The 16497-nt window shown below is 34.9% G+C and overlaps 1 protein-coding gene across 2 annotated transcripts in view; it reads right to left on the reverse strand.

Annotated features, from left to right (window-relative positions):
- Positions 1-16497, reverse strand: part of LOC147029109 (segment polarity protein dishevelled homolog DVL-3-like) — an 86431-nt gene that overhangs the window by 14888 nt on the left and 55046 nt on the right. For both annotated transcript variants that reach the window (XM_085876192.1, XM_085876191.1), the window contains exons 9-12: positions 15767-15843; positions 15082-15149; positions 14016-14165; positions 8382-8513 (exon numbers count right to left, since the gene is read on the reverse strand). In XM_085876192.1, coding sequence (XP_085732318.1) covers positions 8382-8513; positions 14016-14165; positions 15082-15149; positions 15767-15843 — 427 coding nt within the window. The remainder of the gene's footprint in view (positions 1-8381; positions 8514-14015; positions 14166-15081; positions 15150-15766; positions 15844-16497) is intronic.

Genomic DNA, 16497 nt, shown 5'->3' on the forward strand with positions numbered 1-16497 from the left:
ACAATAACAGGATAATCTCTGATATTCCCACATTAAAAAGGATAATCTATGATATTCCCACATTAAGAGGATAATCTATTATGTTCCCACAATAACAGGATAATCTATTATATTCCCACAATAACAGGATAATCTATAATATTCACACAATAACAGGATAATCTATTATATTCCCACAATAACAGGATAATATATTATATTCCCACAATAACAGGATAATCTATGATATTCCCACATTAAAAGGATAATCTATTATATTCCTACAATAACAGGATAATCTATTATATTTCTCCAATAAGAGGATAATCTATTATATTCCCACAATAAGAGGATAATCTATAATATTCCCACAATAACAGGATAATCTATAATATTCACACAATAACAGGATAATCTATTATATTCCCACAATAACAGGATAATCTCTGATATTCCCACATTAAAAAGGATAATCTATGATATTCCCACATTAAGAGGATAATCTATTATGTTCCCACAATAACAGGATAATCTATTATATTCCCACAATAACAGGATAATCTATAATATTCACACAATAACAGGATAATCTATTATATTCCCACAATAACAGGATAATATATTATATTCCCACAATAACAGGATAATCTATGATATTCCCACATTAAAAGGATAATCTATTATATTCCTACAATAACAGGATAATCTATTATATTTCTCCAATAAGAGGATAATCTATTATATTCCCACAATAAGAGGATAATCTATGATATTCCCACATTAAGAGGATAATCTATTATGTTCCCACAATAACAGGATAATCTATTATATTCCCACAATAACAGGATAATCTATAATATTCACACAATAACAGGATAATCTATTATATTCCCACAATAACAGGATAATATATTATATTCCCACAATAACAGGATAATCTATGATATTCCCACATTAAAAGGATAATCTATTATATTCCTACAATAACAGGATAATCTATTATATTTCTCCAATAAGAGGATAATCTATTATATTCCCACAATAACAGGATAATCTATAATATTCCCACAATAACAGGATAATCTATAATATTCACACAATAACAGGATAATCTATTATATTCCCACAATAACAGGATAATCTCTGATATTCCCACATTAAAAAGGATAATCTATGATATTCCCACATAAAGAGGATAATCTATTATGTTCCCACAATAACAGGATAATCTATTATATTCCCACAATAACAGGATAATCTATAATATTCACACAATAACAGGATAATCTATTATATTCCCACAATAACAGGATAATATATTATATTCCCACAATAACAGGATAATCTATGATATTCCCACATTAAAAGGATAATCTATTATATTCCTACAATAACAGGATAATCTATTATATTTCTCCAATAAGAGGATAATCTATTATATTCCCACAATAAGAGGATAATCTATAATATTCCCACAATAACAGGATAATCTATAATATTCACACAATAACAGGATAATCTATTATATTCCCACAATAACAGGATAATCTCTGATATTCCCACATTAAAAGGGATAATCTATGATATTCCCACATTAAGAGGATAATCTATTATATTCCCACAATAAGAGGATAATCTATAATATTCACACAATAAGTGGATAATCTATTATCTTCTCACAATAAGAGGATAATCTATAATATTCACACAATAAGTGGATAATCTATTATCTTCTCACAATAAGAGGATAATCTATAATATTCACACAATAAGTGGATAATCTATTATCTTCTCACAATAAGAGGATAATCTATTATATTCCCACAATAACAGGATAATCAATTATATTCCCACAATAAGAGGATAATCTATTATATTCCCACAATAACAGAATAATCTATTATATTCCCACAATAACAGGATAATCTATAATATTCACACAATAACAGGATAATCTATTATATTCCCACAATAACAGGATAATCTATTATATTCCCACAATAACAGGATAATCTATGATATTCCCACATTAAAAGGATAATCTATTATATTCCTACAATAACAGGATAATCCATTATATTCCTCCAATAAGAGGATAATCTATTATATTCCCACAATAAGAGGATAATCTATTATATTCCCACAATAAGAGGATAATCTATTATATTCCCACAATAAGAGGATAATCTATAATATTCCCACATTAAGAGGATAATCTATAATATTCCCACAATAACAGGATAATCTATAATATTCACACAATAACAGGATAATCTATTATATTCCCACAATAACAGGATAATCTCTGATATTCCCACATTAAAAAGGATAATCTATGATATTCCCACATTAAGAGGATAATCTATTATGTTCCCACAATAACAGGATAATCTATTATATTCCCACAATAACAGGATAATCTATAATATTCACACAATAACAGGATAATCTATTATATTCCCACAATAACAGGATAATATATTATATTCCCACAATAACAGGATAATCTATGATATTCCCACATTAAAAGGATAATCTATTATATTCCTACAATAACAGGATAATCTATTATATTTCTCCAATAAGAGGATAATCTATTATATTCCCACAATAAGAGGATAATCTATAATATTCCCACAATAACAGGATAATCTATGATATTCCCACATTAAAAGGATAATCTATTATATTCCTACAATAACAGGATAATCTATTATATTTCTCCAATAAGAGGATAATCTATTATATTCCCACAATAAGAGGATAATCTATAATATTCCCACAATAACAGGATAATCTATAATATTCACACAATAACAGGATAATCTATTATATTCCCACAATAACAGGATAATCTATTATATTCCCACAATAACAGGATAATCTCTGATATTCCCACATTAAAAAGGATAATCTATGATATTCCCACATTAAGAGGATAATCTATTATATTCCCACAATAAGAGGATAATCTATAATATTCCCACAATAACAGGATAATCTATAATATTCACACAATAACAGGATAATCTATTATATTCCCACAATAACAGGATAATCTCTGATATTCCCACATTAAAAAGGATAATCTATGATATTCCCACATTAAGAGGATAATCTATTATGTTCCCACAATAACAGGATAATCTATTATATTCCCACAATAACAGGATAATCTATAATATTCACACAATAAGAGGATAATCTATTATATTCCCACAATAACAGGATAATATATTATATTCCCACAATAACAGGATAATCTATGATATTCCCACATTAAAAGGATAATCTATTATATTCCTACAATAACAGGATAATCTATTATATTTCTCCAATAAGAGGATAATCTATTATATTCCCACAATAAGAGGATAATCTATGATATTCCCACATTAAGAGGATAATCTATTATGTTCCCACAATAACAGGATAATCTATTATATTCCCACAATAACAGGATAATCTATAATATTCACACAATAACAGGATAATCTATTATATTCCCACAATAACAGGATAATATATTATATTCCCACAATAACAGGATAATCTATGATATTCCCACATTAAAAGGATAATCTATTATATTCCTACAATAACAGGATAATCTATTATATTTCTCCAATAAGAGGATAATCTATTATATTCCCACAATAAGAGGATAATCTATAATATTCCCACAATAACAGGATAATCTATAATATTCACACAATAACAGGATAATCTATTATATTCCCACAATAACAGGATAATCTCTGATATTCCATCATTAAAAAGGATAATCTATGATATTCCCACATTAAGAGGATAATCTATTATGTTCCCACAATAACAGGATAATCTATTATATTCCCACAATAACAGGATAATCTATAATATTCACACAATAACAGGATAATCTATTATATTCCCACAATAACAGGATAATATATTATATTCCCACAATAACAGGATAATCTATGATATTCCCACATTAAAAGGATAATCTATTATATTCCTACAATAACAGGATAATCTATTATATTTCTCCAATAAGAGGATAATCTATTATATTCCCACAATAAGAGGATAATCTATAATATTCCCACAATAACAGGATAATCTATAATATTCACACAATAACAGGATAATCTATTATATTCCCACAATAACAGGATAATCTCTGATATTCCCACATTAAAAAGGATAATCTATGATATTCCCACATTAAGAGGATAATCTATTATATTCCCACAATAAGAGGATAATCTATAATATTCACACAATAAGTGGATAATCTATTATCTTCTCACAATAAGAGGATAATCTATAATATTCACACAATAAGTGGATAATCTATTATCTTCTCACAATAAGAGGATAATCTATAATATTCACACAATAAGTGGATAATCTATTATCTTCTCACAATAAGAGGATAATCTATTATATTCCCACAATAACAGGATAATCAATTATATTCCCACAATAAGAGGATAATCTATTATATTCCCACAATAACAGAATAATCTATTATATTCCCACAATAACAGGATAATCTATAATATTCACACAATAACAGGATAATCTATTATATTCCCACAATAACAGGATAATCTATTATATTCCCACAATAACAGGATAATATATTATATTCCCACAATAAGAGTATAATCTATAATATTCCCACAATAACAGGATAATCTATAATATTCACACAATAACAGGATAATCTATTATATTCCCACAATAACAGGATAATCTCTGATATTCCCACATTAAAAAGGATAATCTATGATATTCCCACATTAAGAGGATAATCTATTATGTTCCCACAATAACAGGATAATCTATTATATTCCCACAATAACAGGATAATCTATAATATTCACACAATAACAGGATAATCTATTATATTCCCACAATAAGAGGATAATCTATAATATTCCCACAATAACAGGATAATCTATAATATTCACACAATAACAGGATAATCTATTATATTCCCACAATAACAGGATAATCTATGATATTCCCACATTAAAAGGATAATCTATTATATTCCTACAATAACAGGATAATCTATTATATTTCTCCAATAAGAGGATAATCTATTATATTCCCACAATAAGAGGATAATCTATAATATTCCCACAATAACAGGATAATCTATAATATTCACACAATAACAGGATAATCTATTATATTCCCACAATAACAGGATAATCTCTGATATTCCCACATTAAAAAGGATAATCTATGATATTCCCACATTAAGAGGATAATCTATTATGTTCCCACAATAACAGGATAATCTATTATATTCCCACAATAACAGGATAATCTATAATATTCACACAATAACAGGATAATCTATTATATTCCCACAATAACAGGATAATATATTATATTCCCACAATAACAGGATAATCTATGATATTCCCACATTAAAAGGATAATCTATTATATTCCTACAATAACAGGATAATCTATTATATTTCTCCAATAAGAGGATAATCTATTATATTCCCACAATAAGAGGATAATCTATGATATTCCCACATTAAGAGGATAATCTATTATGTTCCCACAATAACAGGATAATCTATTATATTCCCACAATAACAGGATAATCTATAATATTCACACAATAACAGGATAATCTATTATATTCCCACAATAACAGGATAATATATTATATTCCCACAATAACAGGATAATCTATGATATTCCCACATTAAAAGGATAATCTATTATATTCCTACAATAACAGGATAATCTATTATATTTCTCCAATAAGAGGATAATCTATTATATTCCCACAATAAGAGGATAATCTATAATATTCCCACAATAATAGGATAATCTATAATATTCACACAATAACAGGATAATCTATTATATTCCCACAATAACAGGATAATCTCTGATATTCCCACATTAAAAAGGATAATCTATGATATTCCCACATTAAGAGGATAATCTATTATGTTCCCACAATAACAGGATAATCTATTATATTCCCACAATAACAGGATAATCTATAATATTCACACAATAACAGGATAATCTATTATATTCCCACAATAACAGGATAATATATTATATTCCCACAATAACAGGATAATCTATGATATTCCCACATTAAAAGGATAATCTATTATATTCCTACAATAACAGGATAATCTATTATATTTCTCCAATAAGAGGATAATCTATTATATTCCCACAATAAGAGGATAATCTATAATATTCACACAATAAGTGGATAATCTATTATATTCCCACAATAAGAGGATAATCTATAATATTCCCACATTAAGAGGATAATCTATAATATTCCCACAATAACAGGATAATCTATGATATTCCCACATTAAGAGGATAATATATTATATTCCCACAATAACAGGATAATCTATTATATTCCCACATTAAGAGGATAATATATTATATTCCCACAATAACAGGATAATCTATTATATTCCCACATTAAGAGGATAATCGATGATATTCCCACATTAAGAGGATAATCTATTATGTTCCCACAATAACAGGATAATCTATGATATTCCTACATTAAGAGGAAAATCTATTATATTTCCACAACAGGATAATCTATTATATTTCCACAACAACAGGATAATCTATTATATTCCCACAATAAGAGGATAATCTATTATATTCCCACAATAACAGGATAATCTATTATATTCCCACAATAACAGGATAATCTATTATATTCCCACAATAAGAGGATAATCTATAATATTCACACAATAAGAGGATAATCTATAATATTCCCACAATAAGAGGATAATCTATTATATTCCCACAATAAGAGGATAATCTATTATATTCCCACAATAAGAGGATAATCTATAATATTCACACAATAAGTGGATAATCTATTATCTTCTCACAATAAGAGGATAATCTATAATATTCACACAATAAGTGGATAATCTATTATCTTCTCACAATAAGAGGATAATCTATTATATTCCCACAATAACAGGATAATCTATTATATTCCCACAATAACAGGATAATCTCTGATATTCCCACATTAAAAAGGATAATCTATGATATTCCCACATTAAGAGGATAATCTATTATGTTCCCACAATAACAGGATAATCTATTATATTCCCACAATAACAGGATAATCTATAATATTCACACAATAACAGGATAATCTATTATATTCCCACAATAACAGGATAATATATTATATTCCCACAATAACAGGATAATCTATGATATTCCCACATAAAAAGGATAATCTATTATATTCCTACAATAACAGGATAATCTATTATATTTCTCCAATAAGAGGATAATCTATTATATTCCCACAATAAGAGGATAATCTATAATATTCACACAATAAGTGGATAATCTATTATATTCCCACAATAAGAGGATAATCTATAATATTCCCACATTAAGAGGATAATCTATAATATTCCCACAATAACAGAATAATCTATGATATTCCCACATTAAGAGGATAATATATTATATTCCCACAATAACAGGATAATCTATTATATTCCCACATTAAGAGGATAATCGATGATATTCCCACATTAAGAGGATAATCTATTATGTTCCCACAATAACAGGATAATCTATGATATTCCTACATTAAGAGGAAAATCTATTATATTTCCACAACAGGATAATCTATTATATTTCCACAACAACAGGATAATCTATTATATTCCCACAATAAGAGGATAATCTATTATATTCCCACAATAACAGGATAATCTATTATATTCCCACAATAAGAGGATAATCTATAATATTCACACAATAAGAGGATAATCTATAATATTCACACAATAAGTGGATAATCTATTATATTCCCACAATAACAGGATAATCTATTATATTCCCACAATAAGAGGATAATCTATTATATTCCCACAATAAGAGGATAATCTATAATATTCACACAATAAGTGGATAATCTATTATCTTCTCACAATAAGAGGATAATCTATTATATTCCCACAATAACAGGATAATCAATTATATTCCCACAATAAGAGGATAATCTATTATATTCCCACAATAACAGAATAATCTATTATATTCCCACAATAACAGGATAATCTATAATATTCACACAATAACAGGATAATCTATTATATTCCCACAATAACAGGATAATCTATTATATTCCCACAATAACAGGATAATCTATAATATTCACACAATAACAGGATAATCTATTATATTCCCATGCACCAGCATTTTGAAGGCGTTTGCACATGACAGTGTCAAGTGATATTCCCAATCTACTCAAGCACTGATTTGGAGCATTGATGTTTGGGGTGCGAAACTAAAAATGGTACACTATGGTGGTAAGTTAACCTTTCCCTCAATTCAACCTCTGAGAGAATACGTACCAATGAAAGCGTTTTGTATTTTTATCTTGAGCCACATGCGGTCTCGAACCTCAAGCCCTGATTCTGCGGAAGCCATAGCTTTCACCATCGTCACCATGTCAGTATGCACATTCAGGTTGTATTCGTCGTAACCTGCAAGTATGAAAAGCACAAGATGATACATTCTGTGATACTCTGGGGGCACTAAACATTATCAGCCATTTCTAGAACCAATAAGACTTTATTTTTGTAGAGGTGGGATATAATTTCAGGTGGCAAAAAGTTTTTTTAGCGTTTTATGGACATCTTTGGCAAAGCCGGCTTATATATCACCCATCCTTAGTTGCCCTCAAAGTGGTGGTATGCATTTTTTAGACCGCTGTTGTCCATATAATGATGATACTACTACTATTACTACTACTACTAACAATAATAATAATAATAATAATAATAATAATAACAGTATAGCACATTGCAAACAATGGTTACAGTAAGTACAAGGACACAGGTAGTTGACAGAAAAAAATGGAAACACTTGGGTAAATGTGGGACACCAAGCAACAGCTTCCACACAGGTGTGGCCCATGTTTTAAGCAAAAAACATCCCAACATGCTTGGGGTCATTTATAAAAATGCTGCACAGGCCTGGTTGCCTATAATTATGGCTACCAGGGCTGAAGAGGAGAACCCCCCCCCCCACCCCCAATGCCCCATCCACAGAGCAAGTGTGGTCACCCAATGAGCATGACAATGATGTTCTCCATATGTCATGGCCTTTTCAGTCACCAGATCTGAACCCAATCGAGCATTTATGGGATATTTTGGAACGATGCCTGAGACAGCGTTTTCCACCTCCATCAAACAGATTTTAGTTGATTGACTTTCTCATGGAAGAATGGTGCCGCATCTCTCTTGCATAATTATAGATGCAGGTGTACTCTATGCCATGGTGTATAAAGGCCGTCCTGGCTGCACGTGGTGGCCCAATGTCCTATTAAGTGACTTTACATTGGTGTTTCCATTTATTTTACAACTTTAAGCACAAGTACAAAATACGCGCGAAACCTAGTAGGGACGTTAGATAATCCTATATTTGGCAAGTGATCTCAGGTGCTGCACTACCAAGATCTGATTGGTGGCATCACAATTTCACAGGAGCCCATCGAGATAAGTAATAATGCATCGTTGACCACAATGTAACCGCTGTGTGGGACACCAGGTCAACACCTGCTGAACAGGTTGGTTGCAATACCCCTCAGATCGGAAAAATATATCCAGCGAGTTGCAATCTCTGCATTCACAAAACTTAGCTCAGTGGTTTGAGCTTGGCACGCTGGTAGAGCAAACTCACTGATGATCCACGCTGGTAAATATATCATGACGGCCTCTCTGAGCAGATGTCAGTGTGCTGCATCAAACCCCCACTGAAAAATCTCAGTGAACACCCAGGTGTCCGCATTGTACAGCAGTACTGTCTCTGCAATGGAACAAAATATCTTGATTCTGAGGTGATCAAGCAGAGCAGCGGAGTTCAGCACTGAATTCAGATGCAGTGAAGCCGACAAGACCAGAGCTCAACGCCACCAAAAGTCGTCATGCTGATTAGGTATGGAGTCGCCCAAGTAGACAAACCGCGTACAGCATGGCAGTAAGCTCACAACACTGGTTTCGTTGCTGCAGGCAATTTGTATGTCTAGATCCAGCAGGATAGCCAATGCTTTGGTCTTGGTGGCTTGATGGAGTTGATCCGCAGCCCAACTTTAGCCAGTCCTTGTACCAAGTTGGTGAACATGTACTGTATTACTCGCCTGTGACTGAGAATGAAGGAAGGGCCAAGTCGTCTGCGTATCCAAGAACCTGCAATCTCTCCTTCAGATGGCACCAACTCGTTCTTCTGCAAAGTTGGCAACCATACTCATCAGTTGGGATGGGCAGTGCAAAGCACCCAATCCAGGAGAAGGACTAAGAGGAAAGAAGGCAAAGTATCTCCCTGAACTACCCCAGAGATCATATCAAACATCTCCGGTAGTCTATCTAGTGTGATGACAGTGGCCTTGGTGTTACAGTTCAAAGGAAGGAAGCCGTTAATGAGAGCTTGAGGCACGTTATACAAGCTTAAGATCTTTGGAATGCACGCTCTTGACACTATCGAAGGCATTCTGGAAGTCAACAAAAATCATGACCATGTCTGTTTGATGGACCAGTACTTCTTCAGCAACTCTGCACAGTGCCAACATCTGCTGCATTGTGCCTCTGCAGGGTTGGAAACCATTCTGCTCAGTGCTCAGTTTGCACTTATGAGTCTAGAACTGGCTAAGCATTTCAGTAGCATTTTATTGTAATAGTAGGCATGTTTGGTCCATTGGACCAAATTTTCATTGGTCTTCAAGGCCTTGTAGCATACCTGCCTGCTGTACTGCTTGAGCATTAGCTTGCTTTTCACCAAGCCCAGATGTGCTTGGGCCAGGGGTGGGAGACGATACGTTCGTTATTATTATTATTATTATTGGTCATCTATTATCAGTACTATTATCATTGTTGTTGTTTATATTATAAGTATTAATCTATGCTTTGGTACAATGTTATCATTGTTTTTGTTATGATCATTATTTCAACCATTCTTCCAGCAACCAAAGGATTATGAAGGACTTCAACTGGAACCCCGTCCAGACCAGTTACTTTCCAACCTGAGCTTTCATGAGCGATTTTAAACACCTCTCCGAGTGTGATTGGCTCTGTGTTGAAGTCATCAGGAGAATGAAGTCTAACTTCGTCAGGGAGAATGAAGTGCATCTCAGGAGGCGGGGGTGTATTGACAATTCCGTAGAAAAAGTCTTTTATGTCATTCATGCACTTCACTGGTGTGTCTCCTGCTAGATTCAGAGCATTTTGATTCCTTTGGCCAGTGGGAGCATTGACGGCCTGTCCCACGGAGCATCCTTTGACTTCACATGAGGCTGATAAGATTGATCTGATGACCTCATCAACAGCCACTTCGCTTCTCTCCTCATACACTGTAGCAAGGCTCAGATTGGCTGCATCTCCTTCTCAGTCTCTCCCTGACTGACGGAGGTTCTCGCATCGTGTTCGTGTGACTTCGGGATCCTCATCCTAAATAACTGTGGCATTCTTGACTTTTTCAGTAGTGGGATAGTCTGTTCGCAGCTGCTTGAATCGCCGATGTTGGCTGTATGTTTGGCTCAGGGCATATTCCGGATCAACAAGATTCCCTGTTTATGTAGCCACCGAAACTATTGCTTTGGTTGTTTCAACAACATGTCCTTCAGTTTCACAGTGCAATGCAGTAGTTTCTGATCAGTCTTGAAGTACAAAACTCTCACCGTAGCACAGTTTGAGATGTGATTACATTTCCAATGTCTGAACAGGATGTGGTTTAACTGAGCAAGTTCCATGGGGGTATTCCTATTAGTTTGATGATGGTTTCGTCTCTACCTCTTGGCATCCAATAAAGTGAACAATGTGGAATTCTGTTTTCCCTGATTGTGATATTAGCAGAACAAAGATAATATCATTGTACAAAATCACAAAGAGTGTCTGTGTTTGCATTATCATGCGTACGTGGGAATGCAAACAGTGCTCATGTGGATTTCCTGAGAGCAGCATTCAGATGTTCAAGAACAAGGGTGGGTGTTTCTCCCAGACACCCCATCAATGTCACCCGACAGGAAATCGAAGAAGTCCACGGAGTCTTCCGAATGGGCTTTTTTTTTACGTCAGGGGCATAGTTTATATATCAAAGGGGGTGCTGTTAACATTATGCAGGAATCTAGTGAGGCCTCATCTCAATTATTGTGTTCAATTTTGATCTCCATATTTGAGGAAGAACACATCGGTTATTGAAGGGGTTCAGCATTGAGCTACCAGATTGATTTCAGATCTAAATGCATTCTGGAGTGGCTGAGGGAGACTGGACTTTTTTTCTTTTAACTTAAGAAAAAAGGTGACTGCAACATCTCATAGCTATGCTTAAAATAATGAAGGGCTTTGATTAAAAAAGGATTTTTTTAATCAAAGCCATTTACCAGGTTCAGCAGTGACAAGATCAGGGGACACAACTTGAAAGTAAATAAGAGTTAAGACAACTTGCAGGTATTTCAAACAGAATCAGTAATATATGGAATTGTCTTCCTGGGAAGGTGGCAGCAACAGGGACAATAAACAAGATTAAAATGGAATTGGATTTGTCCCTAGAAATAATGGGGATAAAGAGACACAGAGAAATGGAAGAAAGGCCAGAATGTAATTGGGTGATCTGTGTACGTTGTGTACATGCTGTGCTGTCTGCACCTTGACATATTGATTCTCTGTATTGTGGGTGTTGTCAAGCATCAACGTCAGCTGTGTTAATGCAACCCTCACCTAAACCACCTAAAAAATTTTTTTTCTAAATCCCCCCAAATGTGATTCTGATCTGTCTGATTAGACAGATCAGAATCATCATCTGATGATGTCTGATCTGTGATGTAACTCATCACTCCTGCCCTCCCCTCCCCTTGGTCACCTTCCTCCTTCCCATCGAGTGGATATTGGGTTTGATTATGTCTGTGGTGTGGGTGAAGTTGGTGTCAAAATTTGTAGATGACAACAAACTTGGAGGCAATGTAGAAAGCAAAGACTGAGTGATCATGAGATTCGCAGATGACACCAAACTTGTGCTGGGCTTGGGGGTGAGGATGTTGCGCAGGCGTAATGGGCCTATTGGCCTCCTCCTCTCTCCAAATTTACTTGCATTTCCTTGTACTGTGAAACTACAACAGGCATCGAAAGACTGAACAAAGACAGCAAAAGTAAAGACAAGACCAGGTGGGAAGTGCAGAAGCATCTGCCTATAAAATGAACACTAACCACAGCTCATTAACCATAAAATTCAGAAAAGATATTTTTTTAAAAAGTTTGTGACGACATGACAATGGCAAGGAGACTCTTTCAAAGAATGAACAAACAACAAAGTCATGGTGCTTACAAATCAATTACTTAATACTAGCAAATACAACCCAACACTTTGCTGATGGGAGAGAGGAGGGAGGAGAGGGGAGAAAGGGAGGGGAGGCAGAGAGAACAGAAGGAAGGGAGATGGAGCTAGGAAAAGGGAGGGGGGGAGCGGTGAGTTGGGGAGAGTGACACCTCACCAAACGTTGCTATCCACTGTGGGAGGTGAGAAAGAGAGGGAGACAGAGAGAGGAGGGGGAGAGGAGAATAGAGAGGGAGGAGAGGGGGGAAAGAGAGGGAGGGAGGAGAGGAGGGAGAAGAGAGAGGGGGGGTAGGAAGAAAGAGAGGGGGGAGAAGAGAGAGAGAGAGGGGGAGGAAAGTGAGTGGGAGAAGAGAGGGAGAGGGAGAGGAAAAAAGATAAAAGGTGAGGGGTGGGGGTAGCGTTAGCAAAGAGAATATGTCATGCTACGCTGAATACCCGAACACACACACACACACACACACACACACACACACACACACACACACACACACACACACACACACACACACACACACACACACACACGGATAGATTGTACCAAGACAAGTCTAGCCTAGCAGCTACAGACTCAGGGAACCCCACTGCAGAAAACATGCCAGCAACAACAATCATACTCAGTAAACTACGACAATTCCATGATAGTGCTATACTAAATGACTCACGCTCTGCTTCAGGCATGGAGCTGCTAATGGAGGGCGAAGTCGAAGTAATGGTACTCATGGAATGACTGCCGGCATAACGTGGGACATTGCCCGTCATGGCAGCTGCATGCGAGGCCCAGGTGGCTGGATCGATAGGCCTGACTGGTTCATCTGCACAGCAAACGTATGATGTTTGACACGTACAAAAAAAAATGACAGGCCGGGCACAAAACGAGCAATCAGTTAACAGGCGTCAAACCACCGAGAACGTACTGTCACAAAATTGACTCAAAGGAATAAGGGATAAAGTTATGGTTACATCGTAATTTTTTTATATTTAGAGAATTGTAAACCGAAAATTAGGCCTGCCAGGATAGTGCTTAGACGAACCTTTGTTTCCCCTACATTCCTGTGTTTTTCACAGTTAAATGTGATTATTCCTCATTTATGAATTGATTAATACAGTTTTCCCTTCTCCTCAAAGGCCTCGCGATGAACAGTTCCCTTTTTTTCTAACATGGTCTAGCCTCGTGGAAGAGCTTTCCCCCCTTCTGTGTCCGACTTCCTCCTGAGTGAGTCTGTGTCAATAAGGATAGATAGACCAGACTGAAATCTTTGTCGTCGATGAGTGTGACATTGGGACATCTTTTTGTTCTTCACATTCATTTTAGTTATCGTCGTCGTTTTACCAGCTTCCTGCCCAGCTTTCATTTCCACGTTCTACGAGATTTTGTTATGTGCTTTTGATTCTAATGGTCGTACGATTGATCACTTCCTCATGGATGAATAAATTACCAGCAGGCATGCGCAAGTTAGGTTATTGTTGTGGGCAATTAAAATGAGAATCATAACGTTTTGAGCCATGTTGTATGTTCAAGATCAAATTCAAGCCTCCATACTCAGGTCTTAACTCCGGCTTCACTATGTTAGAGTCTGGTAGGGCCTGTGAGGATGTGCGTTACAGTATCGTATCATATCATACTCAATCCACAAATGAGAGTGGCTGTAAAAAGAAAACAAATGAAGTAAATGTAAACAACCACCACCAGTAATTGTAAATGTGTGTGTGGGTTGTGGTGAGACGTACTGCGGGGTATAGTGAAATAGCCATTAGGAGTAGGATCCCAGCATTTTGCAACGGTAAGACTGATGGGACTGCAATCAAAACAGAAAAATCAAGCACATCTTTAGAGGAGGAAGGACAAATAATCGTGCACAATTACCCTTCTCTTTCCAGAATTTTTTGCATACTTTAGTCTCCATTTCTATTTTCTAAAGCCTTAAACCGGTCTCCAACTTTCATGGTTTAATTTTAAATATTTAACCATCCTCTATGCAAACCACACTAACCCTACACAATGACCGATATTATATTTGTGCAAATTCTAATTACAACGTGAGTACACATTCAACTGGGATTCAAAAAGAAAAGTTGGTTTGCTGGTTGCATCATGAATGGCTCTGCTGCTAATGCAGTGGCCCCATAGATAAAAACAGGAATTTGGTTAGGGGACAGATCACACCAATGACACACTTAAAAAAAAAAAAAAAAGATTTAATGTCAACAAGCAGATGCTAGCAGATGGGAAAATTGGCTGAACGAGCTCTCCAAAAGGACGGTGCAATCCATGATGCAACATGCCTGCAAAGTGCCAGGATTATGGTTTCTCGTCAGGTCAGGAATTCAAACCAAGGCTATACACCAAAGTCTTCGCTCTTCCATCCTAACCCTCACAAAGAACCTGCTGCAAAAGTCCCAAACAGAATCTCACCCTGGTTTGTGTACAATCTCTCGTAGTACTCGAACCGCATCATCGTTGCTGAGATTTTCGAAGCTAACATCATTGACCTTGATGTCAATGAGGGGGGTGGGGGGGGAACAATGAATGTTGGTAGGTTGAAGTGTGGGGAAGAGGAACACAAATAGGGTAAACTGATAACATCAAGACTTCTCAACATTTATCTTGTTGCTTGAAAAATATATTTATGAAAGATTAATGTTCAGGTGTTATCAAATTGATGTCGCAAAGTAATGTGGTGTTGTGGCTTAAAAGCCTTTTTCAACCATTAAAAACCAGAAACAAATTGAATAAATTCACTCTCGAGTTCTCACATTTTTCTTATCAAATACCACTCCAAAATCAAATGGCACTCCTGAAAGCACAATTGTCTTTGAGACAATCATTATACTACTGAAAAAAAATCAAAACAAAACAAAACTTAAAATGTTTGTTTAATTGTCCATCAAGGTGAAAGCAAACTATTCATGAAAACTGGGCAGTCGGGCTAGTCTACAAAGTCATGACCACTTCAATCAGTCGGATGATTCCCCTTTGCTCCACCATTGAAGAATTGACCGGTCAACCCTCTGCCATAAGTCTCAATTGGTTGAATAAAATAGATTTCAAAAAAACAAAACATATTTTGGCATAGAATGCAAATAAATGAAAGTTTGAACACGACCATTTTATTACTCTGCTTCGAAAATTAAATGACAACACAA

The sequence above is a fragment of the Eptatretus burgeri genome, chromosome 4, assembly GCF_056783735.1.
Source record: "Eptatretus burgeri isolate ZD-2024b chromosome 4, Ebu_testis_v1, whole genome shotgun sequence".
Taxonomy (NCBI): Eukaryota; Metazoa; Chordata; class Myxini; order Myxiniformes; family Myxinidae; genus Eptatretus; species Eptatretus burgeri.